The 23,582-nt window shown below is 43.5% G+C and overlaps 1 protein-coding gene, 1 long non-coding RNA gene and 2 other non-coding genes across 9 annotated transcripts in view; 2 read left to right on the top strand and 2 right to left on the bottom strand.

Moving 5' to 3' along the window:
* Positions 1-23,582, top strand: part of TSNAX (translin associated factor X) — a 393,490-nt gene that overhangs the window by 125,946 nt on the left and 243,962 nt on the right. For all 6 annotated transcript variants that reach the window (XM_032491816.1, XM_032491821.1, XM_032491819.1 and 3 more), the window contains one exon: positions 1,457-1,526. In XM_032491816.1, coding sequence (XP_032347707.1) covers positions 1,457-1,526 — 70 coding nt within the window. The remainder of the gene's footprint in view (positions 1-1,456; positions 1,527-23,582) is intronic.
* On the top strand, positions 3,873-21,980 carry LOC116667262. Its single transcript, XR_004324090.1, has 3 exons — positions 3,873-3,883; positions 5,269-5,275; positions 21,906-21,980. It is a non-coding gene; the product is annotated as an uncharacterized LOC116667262 (long non-coding RNA).
* Positions 19,765-19,836, bottom strand: TRNAA-GGC. Its single transcript has one exon. It is a non-coding gene; the product is annotated as a tRNA-Ala (tRNA).
* On the bottom strand, positions 20,389-20,462 carry TRNAT-AGU. Its single transcript has one exon. It is a non-coding gene; the product is annotated as a tRNA-Thr (tRNA).

Raw genomic sequence — 23,582 nt, 5'->3', positions numbered from 1 at the left:
CTACAAGAGCAGTTCAGGGCTTCAGAGCACAGGCGACCTCTGTCCCTTCCACTCACATCCCGTTAAGCAGGACAAGGCCGGGAGGGAAGCGCTTCCTCGTCTTGGCTGTTGTAAATAGCGCTGCTCTGAACATTGGGGTGCGTGTATCTTTTTGAATTGAAGTTTTGTCTGGATATATGCCCAGGAATGGGATTGCTGGATCGATCATAGGGTAACTATTTTTAGTTTTTTAAGGCACCTCCGTACTGTTCTCCATAGTGGCTGCACCAAATTACGCTCCACCAGCAGTGCAGGAGGGTTCCCTTTCCTCCACAGCCTCTCCAGCATTTATTATTTGTGGACTTTTAAATGGTGGCCATTCTGACTGGTGTGAGATGATCCCTCATTATAGTTTTGATTCGCATTTCTCTGATAATTAGGCCTAGAGATGATCATGCTAAGTGAAGTAAGTCAGACAGAGAAAGACAAATGTCGTATGATATCACTTATATGTGAAATCTAAAGTATCACACAAATGAACTTATTTACAAAACAAGCAGACTCACAGACATAGAAAACAAACTTAGGGTTACCAAAGGGGAAAGGTGGGGGAGGGATAAATTAGGAGTTTGGAATTAGCAGATACAAAGTACTATAAACGGAATAGGTAAATAACAAGGTCCTATTGTACAGCTCAGGGAACGACATTCAATAGCTTGTCATAACCTATAATGAAAAAGAATATGAAAAAGAATCTGTATAAACATATAACTGAATCACTGCCTTGTCCACCAGAAACTAACACAACATTATAAACCAACTATACTTCAATTAAAAAAAAGAAAATCTCTGGACCTCCTGCTGAGAATAAAAATAATTACACAATGAACATATTGTAACTGTCAGATACATGATGGGATCATTGGGTCTACCTGTGGGTTACATAGACATTGACTGCCCCTGTCTACAGTGGAAAGTATGTGAACCTCCAGACTTCCTCTGTGAAGTCCCTCTTGTCATTGTCACCCAGCCAGCAGCACAGTCTGCTGAGTTGAAGTTCATGCTTTTCTTCCCTTGGTTTCTCTTCCAACTTCAGTGTGTTTACCTTTATAATTTTAATGCGATTTTTTTAGAACAGAAACCATTTGGTCAGGTCTGGAAATTTGTATTCCTTTTTATTATGCATGTTTTCCCACACAGCTAAGGGAACAGTGGGATGTTTTTGTTTAAAATAACATTCTCTTTTTGTGGATTGTATGCTCAAATTACACTTTTTCTTTATATAACCTTTTTTTTTTTTTTTGGAGACACGAGTGCATCTGGTATTGGAAAAAAATGTACATTTGTGGTTCTTTTTTTAAAGGAGAATAGAGTGGTTTGGTTTCAAAATAGCTTCTAAGTGCTCTTAGCTTTAAGAAAGTAAGTTTGTGTGAGTGCTATCGTAATTTGGTTTCATCTTCTCCCCTCTTCAACATAGGTAAAATCCTTAAGATTAAAGCTTCAGAAACTTCAGGAAAAAGCAGTTGAGGACGATGATTATGAGAAGGGTGAGTTCTGCTTTTTTATTGATTCTTTCTTCTTTTCCCCACGAGGTTCAATTTCCCTCTTTGTTCACCTCTGTCTTCTGCAGCCCGGATGCACTGTGTAATCTGTTCCTGTGATCAGCTCCACTCAGTGACAGCTGACTCTTTCACAGCATTATTGTTTTGTGGATTTCAGAGCGCGCTGTGAGCAGTACTCCCTTGGGTGACAAGCATGACTTTATTGATTGTCCAGAAACACTCTGAGTACTTGCCCAATAAAAAGTGATATTAACTTGATATTAACAGGTGATGATCTGCCTGCCCAAGGTGTGGGATATCTATACTTCATCCACTCATCAAAAAATGTTTGTTGAACACCTACTATGTGCTCAGCACTGCGGCAGGGAAAGGAACGTAAGGTGGACATAGTATTGACCTTGTGATTCCTGTGAATATAAAACCTCATGGGGCTTTCTGACTTGATGCTCATTGGGACCAGGTGTAGGAGATGGGGTGATTTTAAGATGATGCCAGGCTGTGCCAGTAGGGCCGAATGTATCTTATTCCCATCTAGATGGCCTGAAATACCCAAGCTGGACAGGAGACGCAATGACATGAAGATGGGGGAGTTGGTCAGAAGTCAGAAGAAACAGTTAAAATGAGGCACCAGAATAGGATTTGGGTCAGAAGCAGACAAGGGTGGTCATGGCAGCAGGGTGGACACATGGTGGACCGTGTCAAAGGAAGGACTGCAGGTGTAGTTGGCCTGGAAAGGAGCTTAAGGACTTGAGTGCCGATTGTAGGATTTCACATCCATTTCTGCTGGGTCAGGGGTGAAAAAGGGGGCTGAAAATGACTTCCAGGTTCCCCTGGACACTCATGAACTTGAAGGATGCTGCTGGTGATAACCAAGTGTAATGCACCGAGGACTAGTGTGGAAATACCATGGATCTGAGGATGCTCTGGAAGCTGTTAGCTGGTCTTCAAACTCATCGGCCCGTATCTTGGTATTCCCAGTAGAGACGTCACAGACTGTTAGGAATTGGGGTGCTACAGGAACGGGGCGCGTGACTTCTAAAAGGAGGTTGCACATCCTATTTTAAGCAACACCCCGAGCTGATGCTGTCTGGGGGCCTCATTATGTACATATGCCACTGAGGTTGGGCTTAGAAAGAGAGATGGAAGGAGAGGAATTTGGGAATGGAGGTGGAACTCTGCCAACTCTGCCACCCTTCTGTTGACAGGCCGTTTCAATTTCGCAATGACCCCGGGTAGAGGATGAGGTATGGGAGGCAAACCTGAGGCTCAGGGAAGTAGCCCTGTTAACCCTGCACCACTGTAGACAGGGAGCAGAGGGGTTACTCCTGGCCCCAGGTGCACCTGCTGACTTTTGTCTGTGCAAGACAATTAAACCTCGTTTTTGAGGCCTCCCACAATTGCACACATTTTTTTTTTCCCGTTCATAGGCTGAGTTTTCATTCGTTTACCTTTAAGCATATAGCTCTCTCTGCAAGACACAAAGCTTCTGACACAGGTGGAAAACCGCTCTCTCTTTTTCTGATCAAGGCCCAGTGAACTTTCTGGACGTGGTTCTCTCAATGGGCTTCATTAAAGGACGCCCTCATGTCTTTAGTCTTTTCTCCAAATATCTCTGGAACACCGAAGGGAACCCACCTCACAGGGAAGCTAGAAGAATAAAGGCATCTTAAAAAAAATTATTCCACTATTTTATTAAAAAATTAAAAAAATTGAAGTATAGTCAGTTACAGTGTGTCAATTTCTGGTGCACAGCACAGTGCCCCAGTCATGCATATGCATACATATATTCGTTTTCATATTCTTTTCCATTAAAGGTTATTACAAGAGATTGAACGTAGTTCCCTGTGCTGCACAGAAGAAACTTTTTAAAAAAATCTGTTTTTATATATAGTGGCTAACATTTGTAAATCTCAAACTCCCAAATTTACCCCTTCCCACCCTCTTTCCCCTGGTAACCATAAGATTGTTTACTATGTCTGTTGTGAGTCTGTTTCTGTTTTCTAGATGAGTTGATAGTGTCCTTTCTTTTTTTTTTTTTTTAGATTCCACATATGAGTGATGTGTGGTGTTTGTCTTTCTCTGTCTGACTTGCTTCACTTAGAATGATGATCTCTAGGTTCATCCATGTTGCTTGCAAATGACCCATGTTGCAAATGTAAAGGCATCTTTACGTCGTGTTTCTGCCTTTTTGTCCCCCCTTGTTCGTATGTCTACCGGATGAGAAGTTTTGGGACCGGCCCAGCATTCTGTGTTTTGTCAAGCCTCCTGGGTGACTGGGCTACGTGCTGAGGTTTGGGAAAACCCTGGTGTGGGACTTTCCTTTGTGGAGAATCAGACTTGTGGTATGGTAGCCGGCTGGTCTGGCAGGTGGGGTTCAGTCCACATGGGCTGTGTCCCTTTTGCTGGAGGTGACAATTTAGCCGGGCCCTGGAGGATGAATAAGATGCACCAGAAGGATATTTTATAGGAGGGCAAAGAGATGGAAGGGCCCCCATCTCTACGAGCCACTATCCAAGAGTCGGGTTGCCTTGAATGAGATTTGAAACTGGCTGTTGTCTGAAACGGGGTTTGGGGGAGGATACAGCTCAGTGGTAGAGTGCATGCTCCACATGGTCCTGGGTTCAATCCCTAGAACCTCCATGAAAAAATAAATAAATAAACCTAATAACCGCCCTCCCCCCCCCCCAAATAATGGCATGGTCCCCTGCCTCTGCCTGCTAAGTCCCTGGTCACCATGCCTGAGGGTCTGAAACGGATCACGGCAGGGCCCAAGGCTTGGACTGGCACATCGTAGGTGATCAATACAGTCTCATAAATTGATTGCTGAGTCATTAGGGAAGATCAGACAGCGCTGAGGGGGAGAATTTGCTGTAATGAGATTGTGGAAGTAGGATTTGAGTAAAAGTTCCTTGCTCATCTCGTTTACCCAGGATTCCTGACACACACTTTCGGAGTTGCTCAGATACTTCACTCTCACTTTTCACCGTCTTTGCTTGGACTTCCTGCTTTTTCTGTCCGGAGCAGCTGTGCAGCTGTGCAGCTGTGCGGTGTCTCAGGGGAAGGGGTCTGATGGGTCCACGTGGTTTGCCAGGAGCATCTAGAAATTGACTTTAAACTCTGGGCTTTTTTGCTTTTCTCTTTCTAGTTTTCCTCATAAAAATGCCTTTGGGTTGCAGAGAAAGGAACAGTTGAAGCAGAATAGAAAGTTCCACGTTTTAGCTCAACAAAGTGCTCGCAGATTTCCCCACTGGTGCCTTGTAGGAAAAACCCTTCTCAGGCCTCTAATGACATCTCTCCCCGGCCAGGGAAGGAAAGTTAATATTTCCTTATTTTCTTTCGTGAAGCTGGGAGGGCTTGGGAGAAAAAGAATGGTGCTGTTTGGGATTCGTGTAGGCTCTTTCTCCAAGAGGCTCAGGATGCTTCATTGGTTTCATCGCATTTTTGCTTGTCCCACGTCTGCGGTCAGCGGAGGGGCGAGGATGCGCCCTCGCGGTCCCATAGAGGAAGACACTGCCATCCAGAGATGGGTGAGGAAGGGCCAGGATCTGAGATGTGCTGGGCGGGAGGGAGTGAGAGCGTGGACAACGATTTTCGATATGGGTATTGTCCTGGCTGCTCCTGCATTGATTCATGGCCTCTAAGGCCCGCCTGCCCACCCGTGTCCACTGGGGGCCATGTCCACTGCTCAAGGGTTGTAGGGGTGGGGTTGTGAGGACGTGGACCTCAGCGCTTCCGTGACTCACGTCGATGTGACGCGTAGCATCGCTGGCCTTACCTGCTTGTTTGGACTTTCCTCCTCGGACTGGAAAGGGGCCGCCGCTGAATCTGTGTCTCTGTCCTTGTCTCAGCTGATATCCGTGATGACAGAGTTCTAGTACAGTAAAAATGTGAGGCACCGAGTGAACAACGATCACGGCACAGGCCAAGCATGAAACCACTCTAGCAAAGGACCAGTTCTTGTCGAAACTCTCATCATTTTTTTTTTCTGAATTTTTTTCTTTAGCGAGATTTCTCCATCCACTGTGGCTCCTTGGTGGTGGAGTGCGATTGATTCAAGCCGACAGCCCTTTCTTTCCCGGGGACCCCACCCTGCATATCCTTGAGGGCTTGGTGTCTGAGTGGCTTCCTGGAGTCTAATGCTGTCTCTTCTCAGATTGGGAGACGTGACTGAGCGCAGCGGAAACGCACTGATGCCATTTCACCTCATTTCACGGGGAGCGGAGGAAACGGGAAACAGGATTGAGTAGAATCGGGTCATCCTGGTACCCGCGGGACAGCAGAGGCAGTGGGACCGTGGGCGCCATCCGGGGGTCCAGCCTGAATTGTTTTGTGTTCTGACTTGAAAAGTGGGCTGCGTTTGGTATCTGCTCGGAGACACCTGTCCAGCCTGGCATTTAAACAGGTTCCCAGAAGCAAGAGCAGCGGTGAGCCCCGTCGTGAATGTGGGTGCATCTTCCGTCCGCAGGCCCCGCCCACGCCCCTCCCTCCTCTCGCTGCGTCCGGGATCTGGAAATGTCATCCTCCTGGCCTGTTACCCACAGGGCTCCCCCTGCATGGCTCCGAGGGGTGCTGGCACTGAGGCTCCCCTTGTCCTGGGATGACGAGGCTTCCACTAAAACCCACGAAAAACAACAGCTCGAGTCTCAAGTCGGTGTTGGTTGAATGACTGCATTCTTAGCACTTGTGAAACACGCCCACCCACGACCCTGCCAAGTCACCCGTGGCTGAGATCTCGGCCATTTCTCGGGAACAATCGTCACCGCCCCTTTCTCCCGCGAGGCAGTGGAGGCTGCGCGGAGGGGACCCGCGCGTGCGCTCTGGCCGCCCTTCGGCTCTGCCTCGCGCCTCTCTGGCTTGAGAGCATTTTGCACCGCAAAGTGGAAGACAACTTTGTAGGAGTTGTGGGGACAAAACCTATCTGGGGAGTTTTTGGATGCTAGAAACTCTTATTTACATAAGAAGCCGGGGAAGGAACAGATGAGGGCCTCACGCTGGGAGGCATCAGAAAAAGTTCATGATTTTATCTAAAAAAACCCTCCAAAACTAGGCTTTTAGGAAATGAGCACTTGTATAATTTCAGTGTTAACCTCTAGCATCATTCTCACAGGAGAGACAGCTTGTGTGTCTGCCTCGTCTTATTTTAGGTAAAAACTTGAAAATTGAGAGATAAGCAATACATAAAAACAAACACCATAGAAAGACAATGTGTACAGAATGCCATTTACTTCCCTTGGTTACGTTGTCTGAGCTTCTTTTCATGTTTATAGGAGAATTTCTGATTCTGTGAGCAAAGGGCAGGAATCTCAGCCAACAGCATCACCGTTCTGTTTGCAGACTTGTGTACTGGCATTTTCCATGAGTGCTAAGGGTGCATTCAGTCTTATGCCACCAACTTGAGATTTGAGCTTTGCGCACCGACCCAGCTGGTTTATCTGCATGTGACATGCATCCCTTTCATTTGTAGCGGATTAAAACATGATCTCAGTGAGATAACTTTTCTCCCCCGTGTTCCAGCTGGGTGTACACCCAGCTCCGTATGTCTTGGTGTGAAAATGTGGACTATGTTAGACCCCCCTGGAGCTGTAGGGGTCGAAGCACCGGGGAGTGGCTGTCCCTCTTCTTGGCCACATCACAAGTCCCCAGGTGGGTCTCTGCTTTGCTTCCCCGGCTGTAAGGAAATCAGTTTGTCCTGCAAGGATCACGCGCATTATTGTCAGGTGCGGTATTCATGGTGAAACCTGGTAGCACCAGGGTTTGATGTGCTGCTGAATACAAAACATCAAGACAAATTTAAAAATAATTCTTCTTTTCCCATCTCCTCTCCTTAACTAGGTACTTAGTTGGAACATGGACACATTTTCCTTCTAGCTAAAATGCAGCACTTTTTAAATGGATGTTACTAAGTCTTACTGAACCAAACTTGGGTCCGCACACCCGAGGGCAATAAAGCCAATCTACTGCCCCCTGGTTTTGGTGAAGGAAAGTGAAGCATTTATTGTAGGCACCCAGCAAGGAGTCCAGGCAGCTAGTGCTCAAAAGATGCGAACTCCATGATGGGTTTCAGGGAAAGTTTTTTAAAGACAGGGTGAGGGAGGTGGGTTGTGGGGTGTGATCAGCTTGTGGACAGTCTTCTTATTGGTTGGTGGTGAGGTCATGGGGAGTCAAAATCATCAACCTTCTGGTTCCAACCAGTCTGAGGTCTCCGTGCTTGTGGGCAGCACACGGTTAACTTCTACCTGGTGGGAGTTTCAGTGTCTGCAAAACAGCTCAAAAGACATGACTCAGAATATTATCTGTAGCTCTTGAGGAGGAACTAAAGGTCCTTGACTTTGTTTAATGGCTAAACTATTATTATTTTGTCTTACTTGACTGTTTTCCTTTCTTTCTGCATTTTCTCACTTCTCTGATTAAATGTACTCTTTGAAACTTGGAGAAGCCTAGGAGACTAAAGTTTTTCTATAGACAAGAGGCAGGCAAAGGACATGGTGGCAGGGGGATCTGTTCTGGGGAGGCCCCATAGGGTCCTGCACGGTTACAGATGGTTGTGCTAATAGTGGACACATCTTAGTCTCTTTCTGTGTATCTGCCTATGAGACTCTGCAAGTGACACAAGCTGTAGCCTCTGGTTGATGGAGTGGGAAGGTGGGCAGGAAGTCCCTCCTGTACTTAGAAGATGGATTTTGAAGCTGCTCCCACTGGTTTTCTGTGTTCATGCCTCCTTCCTAGAGTGGCCGAGAGGCTGGCTGGGATCCCAGGACAGCAAGCTCACTTGAGAGACTGTTCCTTCTGGGCCCAAGGAATTCAGCTGCTCTGAGGGTGGCCATACAGGATAAAGGAATGACTTAGATTGTCTGAGGCCAGCTCACTGGGATAGAGTGATCACCCCTCAGGGAGGGCCCTCAGGGGTTTAGAAATGTCAACAATTTCACTTCGCAAATGTTTTTACGGAGCATTCCGCCTCTTTCTACAGGTCTATGGGATAGCCGACAGACCTGGAAGGGGTGTGCCTGCGACCAGGGGCAAAAACCTAAACAGGACTGAATCTCCCCCTACAATCCTTCCACGTCCAACCTGTCTCTATATCAGTACACATGGCTGCTTTTCCCTTAACAGAAGGAGCGTGCTAGTCGCTTGGGCTGCTGTAACCAAGTGATTGCAGACTGGGTGGCTGAACCTGCAGACATTTATTTCTCACCATTCTGGAGTCTGGAAGTCCAAGACTGAGGAATCAGCAGGGTCGGTCCCTTTTGAGGCCTCTCTCCTAGGTGTGCAGATGGCCATTTTCGCCCTGTGTCCTCACATGGTCCTCCCTCTGTGTGTGTGTGTGTCCTCCTCTCTTCCTCTTATAAGCACAGCAGTCAGATTGGATTAAGGCCCACCCTAATGACTTCATTTGGACTTAGGAACTCTTTAAAGACCTTACCTCCAAATGCAGTCCCATTCTGAGGTTCTGGAGATTAGGATTGCAAAATACGAATTTCGGGAGCACACAATTAAACCCATAACATGAGGCCTAATTGACTCAGAACTGAGCTAAATTCTAAACACATGCAGGTGTTTCCACAAAAGTTTGAATCACTTGGTTTGACCACTCTGTGGTCATATGCAGACATTTGACAGAAGCGTTAAAAAAAAAAAAAAGGCAGACTCTTGTGACTTGAGTAACTGGGTTGACTATTCCGTTCCCTGCCCACAAATGAGCCTGACTGTTACTGGCATCTTGTTTTGTCCGAAACTCCTCAGCAGAATTTAAGTTAAGAGCAGAGCCTGGTCCTCAAGCCAGTGTATCGTGTACAGAGCAGCTCTTTGCTGGAATTTGCCGGGTTTACTCTGCTGCAGTGAACCCGAATAGGTATACGAGATGACCTCCCTTCAAGGAACGCCAACTTCGTTGGAGTAAACTGTCGCTATATAAATATGTGAAACTTCAGTTAACATTAGAATTGATTTTTTTTTTTTTTTTTTGCATGAGGACTCTCTACTTTGGAGAGAAAGAGACCCAATTCAAACTAGTACTAGTAGAAAACAGAACTTACTGATGGAGAGGGTGGAGTCAGGGGGTAAACAGTGTCAAGACCCTCACTTTTCTCCTTGTGTTTTGACTTATTCCCTCAAACCACTGTTTCACTCATCTGTTGCTACATGTGGTACACTGAAAAATGGACCCCTATAAAAAATATATCCCATCTTAATCCCAGGAATTTGTAGATGTTACATTATTTGGAAAAGGAGCTTTGAAGATGTGACTAACTTAAGGATCTTCAGATGAGGAAATTATCGTGGATTATCTGGGTGGGCCTTAAATGCCATCACATGTGTCCTTATGAGAGCAAGGCAGAGGGAGATTAGACAAACAGAGATGGGGAGGTGATGTGACCACAAGCCAAGGAACACTGGTAGCCACTGGAAGCTGGAAGAGGCAAAATAATTTGAAAAGTACCTAAACAGATGGACCACTACAGCCTTCAACAGTAAAACCTGCAAAGCTCGGAAAGCCATGAGGAAGGCGTAGAAGCTGACTTCCAGAGTCACCACATTATTTAACATGTTACCACATATCTAAATGTCGAATTTTCAACAAAATATCAAAAGATATACAAATAAACAGGAACACATGGCCCATTGAAAGAGGCAACATACCTGGACCAAAACCATCCCCAAGGAAGCCCAGGCATCAGATTTATTACATTAAGAGTTTAAAACAACTATCTTAATGATGTCCAAAGAGCTAAAGGAAACATGGACATAGAACTAAAGAAAGGAATTCAGAAAAACGATGTGTGAACAAAATAAGGATGTCAATAAAGAGGTAGAAATTATAAAAATGGATGGAATGGATTCTGGAGCTGAAAAGTGTAATAAATAAAATGAAATATTTACTACAGAAGTTCAACAGAAGAGTTGACCAGGCAGAAGAAAGAATCAGCAAACTTGAAGATACAACTGAACAAGCTGAGTCTAAGGAGTAGAAAGAAGAAAGAAGAACATTGAAGATAGCCTGGGAGACCTCTAGGACGTCATCAAGCAGACCAGCATTTAACTCTGGGAGTCCCAGAAGAAGAAGAGAGAAAAGAGCAGAAGAATTTTTGGAAAAAATAATGGTGGAACACTTCCTAAATTTTATGAAAGACTTGAATCTACGAATTCAACAACTCAGTGAATTACAAGTAAGATAAACTTTAAAGAGACCCACATGGGAACACATTATAATCAAATTGTCAAAAGCCAGGGACAGAAAATCTAGAAAGCAGCAAGAGAGAAGCAACTCCTCACATAGAAGTGATCCTCAGTAAGACTGACAGCCATTCCTCATCAGAAACCATGGAGACCAGAAGGCAGTGGGAAGATATATTTGAAGTGTGGACAGAAAAAACTGTCCATCAGGAATTCTATATCCAGCAAAACTGCCCTTCAGAAATGAGGGAGCTATTAAGACATTCCCAGATAACAAAACCTGAAAGGGTTCATTACCACTAGACCTGCCCTGCAAGAAATGTTAATGGGAGGCCCGTGGGTTGAAATAAAAGGACACTAGACAGTTACTTGAAGCTTTACGAAGAAATAAAGAATTCAATGATGAAAAATACATGGGCAAATGTAAAAGCTAGTATTACTGTAATTTTGGTTTGTAACTCCACTTTTTATTTTCTACATGATTTAAAGGATAAATGCATAATGTAATTTATAGTTATTATATTTAAAAGGATGTAATTTGTGACAACAATAATGTAAATGGTGCTGTATAACAGTAGAGTTTTTAGATGCTATTGAAGTTAAGTTGGTATCAGTTCAAATCAGATTGTTATAACTTTATTATGGTAAAAATAATCCTCTTGGCAACAACAAAAGGCTACCAACAAAATATACACAAAAAGAAATTATAAAGAAATCAAAAGAGTTCAGTATTAAAAAAATCAACTAAATGCACTAAAATACAGTAATGGAGGTGATGAGGGACAAAAAGAAAGACATACAGTAAGTTAATAACAATGGCAGAAATTAAATCCTTCCCTTGTCAATAATTACTTTAGATGTAATGGGATAAACTTTCTAATCAAAAGGCAGAGATTGGCAGAATAGATTAAAAAAAAATCTACTGATATGTTGTCTACAAGAGACTCACTTTAGACCCAAGGAAACAAATAGATTGATGTGAAAGGACAGAAAAGGATGTTCCATGCAAAGAGTAACCATAAGAGCGCTGGGATGTCCATGCTATCACACAAAATAGACTTTAAATAAATACTGTTATGAGACAGAAGAAGCATTATATTTTGATAAAAGCATCAATTCCTCAAGACGCTGTAACAATTTTCAACATATACCCACCAAACAACAGAGGCCCAAAATGAAGCAAATAGCAACAGAACTGAAGAGAGAAATGGTGCTCCAAGTTATAGTTAGAGACTTCAATACATGACGTTCAATAATACATAAAACATCTAAACAGATCAATAAGGATATAGAGTGTTTGACTAAGACTATAAACCTACTAGACCTAGCAGGCATATGCAGAATACCCCACCAATGTCAGCAGAATACATATTTTTCTCAAGTACACATGGAATGTTCCCCAGGAGAGACCACATGTTAGGCCACAAAACAAATCTCAATAAACTGAACAGATTATAATCATACAAAGTATCTTCTCCAACCACAACGAAATGAATGTAGAGATGAAAACCAGAAGGACAACTGGAAAACTCACAAACATGTAGAAATTAAAAACATACTCCTCAGCAGCCAATGGGTAAAGAAGAAATCTCAAAAGAAATTAGAAAACATTTAAAGATGAATGAAAAGGAAAATCCAACATTTTAGAACCCATGAGATGTAGCAAAGGTAGTGGTCAGAGGGAAATTTACAGCCATAAATACCTACATTTTAAAAAAAAAAATCTCAGAATCAATAATCTCACTTAATATATTGAGGTTCTAGAAAAAAAGATCAAACTAAACCCAAAGCTAGCAGCAGGAAGGAAATAATAAAGATTAGAGCAGAGATCAATAGAATAGAGTAGAAAACCAATAGACAAAATCAATAAAAACAAAACTTAGTTCTTTGAAAAATCAGCAAAATTGGTAAAAAAAAAATAGAAGATGGAAATAACTAAAATTAGAGATGAAAATGAGGATACCACTATGAAACATATGAAAATAAACATGACTAAAAGAGAATACTATGAACAATTTTGTGCCAAAAATTAGATAAACTAGATGAAATAAACTCATTCCTTGAAAAATGTAAATTACCTGACTGATTACCTGACTGAAAAAAAAAACTACCCCCAATTAAAAAACAGAATAAATAAAGCTAATTACTCCCTCCCCCAAAATGGGTAAAGGACTTCAATAGACATTTTTCCAAGATGATGAAGATTTATGGATGGTCAATAAACAAATGGAATGATTGTCAGCATCATAATCATTAGGGGAATACAAATCAAAACCATAATGAGATACCCACTAGAATGGCTACTATAAAAAAATGGAAATTAGCAAGTGTTGGGGAAGATATGGAGAAACTGGAACCTCATACATTGCCAAAGGAATGCACTTTGATCATTGTCAAGAAGCTAAACAGAATTACCTTATGACTAAGCAATTTTACTCCTAAGTATATTTCCAAAGGAATTGAAAGCAGGGCTCCAACAGACATTTGTATGCCAGTGTTCATTGCAGCATTTTTCACATTAGCCAAAATGTGGAAACAACCACGTGCCCATAAATAGATGAATGGATAAACTGTGATACATACATATAATGGAATATACATACATACAATGATAAATGCATACAATTATTCATCCATAAAAAGGAATCAAGTCCTGATACATCCTGCAGCATAAATGGGTCTTAAAAACGTTATGTTAAGTGAAATAACCCGGACACAAAAGGACAAATACTTGATTCCACCTATATGAAATGCCTAGAACAGGCAAATTCAGAAACAGAAAGCAGATTAGGGGTTAATAGAGATGGGGGAAAGGGGAGTTATTGCTCAATGGGTACACACTTTCTGTTTGAGATAATAAAAGGTTTTAGAAATGGAAGGTGGTGATGTTTGCTCAACATTGTGAATGTACTTACGGCTGTTGAATGTACAGTTAAAAATAGTTAAAATGGCAAAATTTATGTTACATATATTTGACCACAATTTAAAACATTAATGTAATGTACCAATACCCATTGAATTGTATACCCTAAAGGGGTGAATTGTGTGGTATGTAGGTTATACTCGATTAAGCTGTTTAAGAAAAACAGTGACACCATTTATGTTGCCCACGAACCTACAATTGGGCAGGGCTCAGTGGGGACAGGTCATCTCTACTCACAGGCGTTGACCTGGCAGGTTGAAGGAGGTTGGAATCGTGCTCACTCACATTTCTGCTGGTTGATGCTGACTGCTTGGCTGGGGCCAGGGCTACACTGTAGCCGTTCCATGTGCCTTCCTCATAGTACAGTGATGGCATCCCAAAAGAAAGATGTAGGCAGAAACTGTCACTTATTCTGGACTGACCTTGGAAGTCAAGGAGTGTTACTCCTGCTGCCTTCTCTTTGTAGAAGTCAGTCACTAAAGGTGACCCACATGCAAGCATAGGGTCATTCGACTTCATCTGTTGATGGGAGGAGCATCCAAAGATCTTGTCGGCATCTTTTAAAACCCCCACAGATTGCCCTCTATTCTCATATGCTTTGACATTCTTTCCACATGAGAAATAGATTCACTCCCTCTCAAGACCTTTCAAAAGTCTCGTATAATAAGGCATTTGGCTGGGGGTTGGTGTCTGTGATCTCCACGTCAAAGTCAGGTGCAGGTGAAGGTGAGGCTCCTCAGATGTGTCTCCTTGAGCCCAGCTTCTCAAGTACAGTTTCCCTTGATGATCTGAACACCTGTGCACTGATGAGTTGGGCTGTCAACCGCCATGATCCCAGCCTACGATGGTGGGCGGGGCGGGATAACTGCTAAAGACCCTTGTTCACAAAGCGGGGCGTGGGTGGCATACAGCAGCCGCCGGTGCAGAGCAGTTCTGAAGTCCAGCTCTTGTCAGCTCCTTGATTAGTGTTTAGCCCTACTGCCTGCAAATGATCTCCTGTGGCTCTGACCTGTGGGCTCTTGGCTCTACACTCCAGGTCATCCTTCCTTCTCCCTAAGAAGTAGCCTGAGTTTGTAGCTGGCTTTCCACTCATACCAGTTGGGTGGCCCAAATGCTTTTTCTTGTTTTTTTTTTTTTTTTTTCATTTTGCACTTTGTCTCTTTTTCCAAATGGGCATAATTCTTTTTTAAAACATTTTGGGTTTTTTATGAATCAATCTGTAATCTCCATCAGACAGAAGCTATACCCACAAATCTCTTCAAGGTGAGCATCCTTTTTCAGGCTTCCTGGAAGGCTTGGAGGAGTTGGGGTCATGCTCCTCAGAGTCTTAAAGGGCTGTGTGACTTTTTGAAAGGATCTGTGATGCATTTCTTTAAATCTTTCTGAGCTCTTAAAAAGGGTTTTACGATTTATGTCCTTGGTTGGCTTCCTCGTTTGACCGTATCTTCCGGACAGCTCTCTGGATCTGATCTTTGCCTAGAAGCCATTTCTCAATCTTAATGTTGTTTGTCCTCTGGAGAGGCTGGAAATGAGAAATAATTTGAATTTCCAGCTCAGCAAGTCCTGACTCCTTTATACTCATAATTATTTCTTCAGCTTATTTCTCTCTCCTGACATTAGACTGTGGGTAGTGAGAAGCCACCAGGTGGTCCCTTCAGTGCCCTGCCTGGAAGTCTCCCTAGCCAGACCACCCAGCTCAATAGGGGCATGTTCTGTTTTCCACCTCAGGTGACGGTGTTTCTAAACTTTCAGCTGCTGAACAAGGGTCCTTTTTTCCAGTTTCCAGTAACATTTTTCTTTCTTTAAGTCCTCACCAGTAGCCTCCTCGAGATCAATCATACTTCTCCTAACCATCTTCTTCAAGGCCCTTCCAACTTCCCACCAGCCCCAAATCTATTGCCACATGTTTGGGGCTTTGTTGTGGCAGTGCTCACTGTGGCACCAAAATCTGTGCCTGTTAGCTAGTGCTGCATAACAAACTTCCCCCAAGCTTAGTAGCTTATCAAAATGACATTAATTGTGCTAAAAAATCTATCATTTGAAGCAGTCTCAGTAGAGGTAGCCCTTCTTTTCTCCATTTGTATAACTGGGGCCTGGGGTCATCTGAGCTCTCACTTTCCCATCAGGCAGGTGGCGCCGGCTGTCCGCTGGGGCTCAGAGAGGGCTGTGGCTGGAACAGCTATTTGTGGCTTTTCCATGGGGCTGCTCAGCTTCCTCACAATGTGATGGTGAATGTAGTGGGAAAGAGAGAGACAGAGAGAGAAAGGGAGAGAGGGAGAGAGAGAGAGGAAGCTCTATCATCTTTTTTTTTTAATAGTTTTTTAAATTGAAGTATAGTTGATTTACAACGTTCTGTTAGTTTCTGGTGTACAGCATAGTGATATAGTTAATTAATTTAATATCACCAGAATCTCTTTTATCAATATTTTTGGTTTTAACCAGTACCAGGAATTATCTCTGAAACTGGAAATAGAGTACCTTAGTATGAGACCTAGAGATTTCAGTTTTCAATCAGAAATACAACACATGCAAATTTGGTGTAAAATGTAAGCTCCAAAAAGCAATATAATTTATAGTTAATGTTAATAGAAGAAGTAAGGAAAAACCAAAAAATAAAATGATAATATTAACTACACTTTGAGCTATAACTTTTTTTTAAAAAGAATGATTGAGAGCAACATAGGCATTTCTAAATGAGGGATGTTAAAAATATACAAGAAGATTATGATAAAAACACCAGACAGGGTTCATTCGTTCGGCCAGGGAACACTGACCGAATGCCTGAACTCTGCTGGACCGAGGGAAGTGCGGTGGATCACACAGTCCGTCCTTTCCCAAACCTGCTCTCGCAGATTGAATTGAAGTTGCCTCTATTTAGAGATTTTCCAGAGGTTGGTCCTCATCCTCCCAGGGAAACAATATAACCTCTGATTTATCTCTGACTGTGGCCATGTCTGGGCGGGCTTGGAGGGTTAGACTCAGAAAACGTTGAATCCATCAGCGAGTTATTATGTATATAATGTGAGGCTGATTGGCCCATGTCCTGTCTCTGAATTGATGGACTGATGAATTCAACTGGCAGAATCAGCTCTTCTATTTCTACATGAAGTGACAATTAGAAACAATTTACTCTTATTCAACCAGGGAGAGTCAGTAGTTTGAAACACCTTCGGGAACTGTGAAGAATTTTAACAAGTGTTTATTTACGTATTTAGTTTTAATTCTATGTATTTTTAGTTGAGGTAGAATTGACTTTTGATGAGCGGTGAAGTGTCTGCTAACCTGCTCAGCAGGCAGAACAGAGTCCCAGGACAAGGGGAGGAGACCCCAGGGCAGTGTGGTGGCAGTGCCCTCTCGTCCTGTCATCCATCCTTGGATCCCAGTTTGCTCCTGGATCAGCTAGGAATGATAACACCTGTGCTCCTGCTGTGTGGGTGAAAGGTTAACTGGGGTCACGAGGTACGTGAGGTACCTACCAGGTGTCTGGTGCGCAGGTATTGATGGATTATTTGTTCTCTTCTTTCTTTGCCCACCCCTCAGCCTCATCCCCCCCTCCCGGGTACCACACATTAGAAAATGCAGTGTCATGGGGGAGGGTACAGCTCAGTGGTAGAGCGTGTGCTTAGCATGCATGAGGTCCTGGGTTCAATCCCCAGTACTTGGATTAAAATAAATAAATAAACCTAATTACCTCCTCTGCCCCCCCCCCCAAAAAAAACGAAAAAGAAAAAAAGAAAGAAAACGCGATGTAAAGTGTGACTGCGTCTGCATAATCTCTCTGCCTGCAGTTAGCATCAAAAGCATGCGGAAAATCAGGTAGGATGGTTTGGCTTCTTTTTTTCTGTTCAGCCATAAGCAGCTTATTTGCACATAGCTTGATTTCTTTCAAGCTGCAAAAAAATTCGGTATTGAGGGAAAGCCCTGTGTTTTAAAACATGCAAATGATTGTGAGGCATTTAGAGCTGAACTCCTTCGCATCTCCAGCGGCAGTTTTCCTTCTCTGCAGTCTCCAGTTCGTGACCTTAAGTCTCTCCTTCTCGGCTTCATTCTCCGTGGCCTGACATTGGATGACATTGAGAACATGAAGGGGAAACTCTGCTTAGGCTTTGAAAGAGCTGGTTTTCTGGGTTTGGCAGGTGGATGGAAAGAAATGGAAAAGGCAGAAAACGAGACATAAATGGAGCAGTGCTGAAGACGAGAGTGAAGAAGAAGAGACAGACGAGAGACAGGTCCTCGTTCTAGTCATTTTTCTATTGGTCTCTGCTGTTTTGTGACCTGCAGCCTCACGGGCAGAGAGGGTGAAGCTGCAGTTCCTAGACAACGACTTGATCCATTTGACACGGTCACTTACAGACGTGGCATCCATGTCCTCTGCATAAAAGCAATGACATGGTGCCCCTTTTCTTTCGTGGGCGTCCTGCACTGTGTGATACATCATTGGACAGATCATTTTTTTTATGAACTGTCCAGGCACTTAATTAAATCTTGCATCCCCTCTAATAGAAAATTGACAGCAAACAGTACTACCAGCACATTCTGGAGGACAGAGACACACCGGAAGAAAACGGGTGGCTGTTCCCTCCGGGTTTCACAAGTCTGCAGCCCAGCTTCTGCTGCCCCGTCTGCCTGGTGCCCCTGCTCCCAGATCCACGGGGGCCGAAAGCATGGCGTGAACGCAGCTGCTCCGGACGCCCTGCCTTTGGGAGCTTCCTTGTGACCTTCCTTTAAAAAAAGTTATCCAGGGAATTTGGAATAAGTTTTCTATAAGACTTGGAAACCAAAACCTTTATGGTATATAAATATCTGAAGGTTTCCCGGGGTCTTCAGTCAGAAGGAGGCAGACACTCTGCAGGATGAAAGGACATCCCCTGGGTGGTGGGTGGGAAGTTCTAGGAGGGGCCATTTGTCTTTGCATTGGTGCCAGTTTGCTGGGCGTCATGACCAGGAGCCTTGACACAGTGTTTTTTTTTTTTTTAATTTAAAAACTAAAAAAATTGAAGTATAGTTGATTTACAATGCTGTGTTAATTTCTAGTGTACAGCACAGTGATTCAGTTCTACATATACACACATATATTCTTTTTCATTATAGGTCACTACAAGATACTGGATGTAGTTCCCAGGGCTACACAATAGGACCTTGTTGTTTACTTTATATATAGTAGTTTTGCTGTTTTTCTGCTCAAATTTGTTTGCAAACAAATTATTGTCATCGCAGCAGCTGGAATACCTTGAAGGAAGTAGTTTAATGCCCTTCAAGTGTAAGAGGAATCAGAAAGCCCATGGCAGAGGGGCTTTTTAATATGTCATAGCAGACAAAGTTATTTTCCGTCACGGCAGTGGCTTGGGTAGAATGACCTTTACCTGTCGATGACAGTGATGTAGGAGAAAGGACAGTTTTCCACTTGACCTTTATTCAACGTGCCACTTGTCTCCTGACACAAACTGTGTTACAACTGACGGGCTTGAGACAACGCTAAGCCAGCACAAGCTTATGGTTTGGAAGGAGGTGGGCACCGAGGCAGCCCGTTAGCTGTGGGACATGGTGACTTTCTCATCCCCGGGGGTGGCTTCAAATGACTGCTCCCCGAGTCACTGCCAGAGCGCTGCCACGTGTAATTGGTCCCTCTGGGAGCTTGTTTTTAGTGAGGTTCGTTAAGAATAAATTGTTGCCGTGGACTTGAGCACTCTGTGTTCCTGTGACTTTCTGTCTTTGTTAGCTCTCTTCCTCTCTTTGCCAGAACGTCCCAGGATGGTTTTTCTCATCATCTCCATAGCTTCATTTTTGCCTTTCCCTACACTGTACTCTTTTCCTTTAGTTTTCTACCATTGAAGGAGGAGACGGTGAACTTCTCAAGTTTGCGTCTCCTGTAGGCGGCAGTGGGGCAGAGGGGTTCTGGGGGGCATAGGTTCAGCCTTGCGAGTTTTGGGGGGGAGGTGACTGAGAATCAGTCAGCTCATTCTGGTACTGACTGCATGGATAACCACAGGTAATCAGCTTCACCTCTTCTGGAAGCCAGCGGGAGGATTACAGTTTTTTCTTTTTCTTTTTGAATATATTTTTGGTTTTATTTATTTGTTTTTCTTTTGGGGGGAGGTAATTAGGTTAATTAATTTTTTTTGTTGTTGGAGGGACTGGGGATTGAACCCAGGACCTCGTGCATGCCAAGCACATGCTCTACCACTGAGCTATATCTCCCCCACCCCTCGCCGGGAGGGTTAAATTTTTGTTTGGAGTGGGTGGCTGCATTGGTCCCGATCATGCAAATTAAAAATGGAAAAGGAGCGTGTCATTCTGGAACTTTTTCCAGAGCCAAGATCTATTGGATGTGAGAAATCACCTCATCGTCTGCTGAAGGGGCACCATAACATCCACCCTGTCCACTCCGTGGGGCCACGAGAGAGACAAACGGAAAAAGACACAAAAGAAAAGCGTGCTGATTGAATTAACTTTGCCGTGTTAGCTAAGCCCGTCTCTGGCTGGGAAGCTGTGGATAATGGTCTTTGCTTGTTAATCTTTCCCACACTACAAATGGAAAAAAGAAAAAAAAAAGAAAGAGGAAAAAGATTTTAAGAGAGAAAAAAATTAGAAGGAAGTACTGAAAAATGCTTTGGAACGTTAGAGATCTGTTAAAACCATTAGTACTACAGCTGAGGATTTGGTCTCATGTTCCAAGTAAGTGAATCTTACTGAGATTAATATTTTATTCACATCTGTGGAATCACAAATTCACTCACTTTTTTTCTTTAATGGAGGTGCTGGGGATTGAACCCAGGACCTCATGCATACTAAGCATGCGCTCTACCACTGAGCTGTACCCTTCCCACTCCTTACTAGCATCTTTGAAATGAGTCTGTCTCTACCAAACAGGGGATGAAGATGCTAACCTCTTGTTGTTCTTAAAGACCCTGTGCCATGAAATATTCACTTATGTCACATGAACTTGGGATAGCAACAAAAACTAGGCAACTTGGAGCTGGCAGTATTTACAGCTCCTCAACACTGTTGAATCTGTGTATTTTCTTCAGAATGCCAAAAGGATGTGATTTTCGAGTTGTGTTCTGAGAGGGTCCCAGGAATGCCTTGGGGGAGGCTGGAAGAGGGTACCATCCAGAGTGCCTCGGCTTTATCTGTTCTTAGGTCTCCTGAAAGGTTTCATCTCAAAAAGGGTTCCGTTGCTAAAAAGTCAAAGCAAAAACACCAAACCAAACCAAAGCAAAAAAACCAAGCAGTAAACAAAAGCACTTGAAAAGCCCTGCGGTGAGGGCTTAAAGGTGATACCTCAACAGCCCTGAAAGCTTGTTGAGAGGAAGGATGAGATTCCTTCTGCATCTCGGTTTCTTTTTCATATTTAATAGAAGCTTGACATTTGAGGTGCCCAAAAACACAGGAGGCTGGCTGGAGGGGTTCAGCCTAGGATGATGGCATCTGACTCTATCTGAGTCCTGAACGGGGAGGGCAGGACTGCCAAGTGTGCTTTGCTGTGAAACAAATCCGTCCGGTTGTCCCCCCAGCACGAGTGCTTCCCGTGGGCTCTTACGAGGCTGGTTTTCCAGCATAAACAGCAGTGAGCTTCGAACACTGTTCATTACCCGTCAAGGATGTTATTCCGTGTCCATGCCATTTAGAGGGATTCATTTTCTTCTCGGCAGCTGGAGCCAATTCCTTTGGATCTCCCGTGCAAGCCTCAACATCCTGTACCGAAGTCCTATTAAGGACACTTCCAGAACTTAAATAAAACAAAAACAAAGAGATGCACACAGAGCCAGCCGTTACTCCTTTAGACAAAAGAAAAAGGATTTAGATGGAAGGAGACACGTTTAAGATCAGGGTGGCACCCTGGTCCTCTCTCTCTCTGTCTCTTTCAAAACAGCAGTTGTTTGGATGCTGGCTGTGGGCCCGACAAACGTCAACTGGGCATTTCTGCCCACCCTAAGACTTCTCCCTCTAATGTTCCAGCCCCCCATTATGGCGTGAAAAACCACTGTTGTTCAACATCTGTGTTTGGACACTTAGCTTTATTCCATTCCATTCCATTCCATTCCATTCCATTCCATGTATTATTGTAATTATTTTATTTGGGGGGAGGTAATTAGGTTTATTTTTAGAGGAGGTACTGGGGATTGAACCCAGCACCTCATGAATGCTTAGCATGTGCTCTACCACATGCACTATACCCTCCCCCCCAGACAGTTAGATTTTTATAGGGAAACTCCCCCTGCCTTAAAAATGAATGGAAAAATATGTCATGATTAACGTGTTAACAGGAGTTGAATTTTGGGATCTTTGGGACCATGATAAAGCGCTCTTTCTCCCCCTGGTGGCAGTGTGTGCTAATTGCAGGCAGAATATCTGGGCAGGAAGTCCCTTGCCCTGCAAATGCAGGTCTGCAAGGTGATGACCATCTAAAACCTGCCTCTTCTAGAAGTTTTGCTGTGAGATCAGATGCACTGGCCCCTTACTCTTTTAGTGGAACTTATTTCTGGTCCAGTTGAAAGGAGAGACCTTCCTTCTCACACTTCCATCAAAGGCCAGATGTCTTACAACACGATGACTACATCAGAATTCAGTCATAGTTGACCCAGAGCAGACATTCTAAAATATTGTTCCCATTCTGGTTTATCACTGATGTCTGCAAGATAATAAAATGAATGAACATGTAGCAAAAGATGACCAGTGGGAAATAGAGCTGCTTTTTTTCTCTCTCTCTTCTTCATGGCCGCCAGTGTTCCTCTCTATAATTTTATCCTGCCCAGGTATTTCTGCTTGTGGATATTGTTGGTGATGCATATGATGGAATTTAGTACATCAGTGTGTCCTGATGTCCCTCAAAGGGCCTCATGACTTCCAGGTGGTTCAGAACCACTGGTACCCGGGGAGCTAAAGGCAGCCTGTACTGCCTACATGTGCACAGTTTACTTTATGATAAAGGATGCAGAGAGCAGGACTGCCACGGGCCAGATTTCAGTCTTCCAGGTGTTGGGCCACATACGGTGAGTTTTAAAGAGATGCCCTTTGAGCTGAATTAAATCTGAATCAAATCAACAAGTTGGACCATCACAATAGTCTCTCTGAATTTTTTTTTTTTAACTGTTTCTAACATGTCTCTTTCCGAACCATTCACAGGCATTCTTCTCTGGCCATTTCACAACAAGCCAGTGGCCCAAGTTGGGTAAATATTATTATTCTCATAATATAAGATGAGGAAACTGAGTCTTAGAGGAATTGAATAATCCCAAGATGACAAAGATGGTCCCAGTGAACCCCAGACTGAAATCTGAGTCTTCTGGTCCTTAAGCAAATAAATCATTTAAAATATTTGATTTTCTTCTTACACTAGAAGATCTTATGTAGAGAGAAAGAGAAGAATCACAGCACTCCCCTATAAATAAATTGTTTATTTGATCATTTGACATATAATCATAGAGATAAACGTCATAGATTTATATTATCCTGAAGCTAAATAGCTACATTCTTAGCTACTTAGCTTCAGGATAATATAAATCTATGACGTTTATCTTTAATATTCTAGCTCTCGGGATTATAAAGCCTGTTCTTAGAGTCTGCACGCAGCCACCCTGACTCATTCCATAAATACCAAGTGCCTTTTGTAGCACACGCTGCTTTAGTACTGGGGACACAGCCATCAATCAACAAGGTGACATTGTCTTTTGCCTTTAGGGGCCTCCAGTTCAGTCCTCCTGCTCCTGGTCAGCACCTGCCAGGAGTTCCCATCTGGGTCCAGGAGTTAGACTTCTCCACCAAGGAAGGGTCACTGAGCTGTCAACTACTCTTATGGTTGGAGCTCAAGGGTTTGGAAGCTCTCTTCTTGGAGCTCTGCTTGACGGCTGGGAACCACATGCCTCGTGTTACCACATGGGAAATTTAGCTGGTTCCAAGGGACTCGAGATGTTTTTTGTACCTGCTTCCTCTTACTGTTGCAT

The sequence above is a fragment of the Camelus ferus genome, chromosome 11 (assembly GCF_009834535.1).
Source record: "Camelus ferus isolate YT-003-E chromosome 11, BCGSAC_Cfer_1.0, whole genome shotgun sequence".
Classification (NCBI taxonomy): Eukaryota; Metazoa; Chordata; class Mammalia; order Artiodactyla; family Camelidae; genus Camelus; species Camelus ferus.
This window is presented reverse-complemented; position numbering and strand designations above follow the sequence as displayed.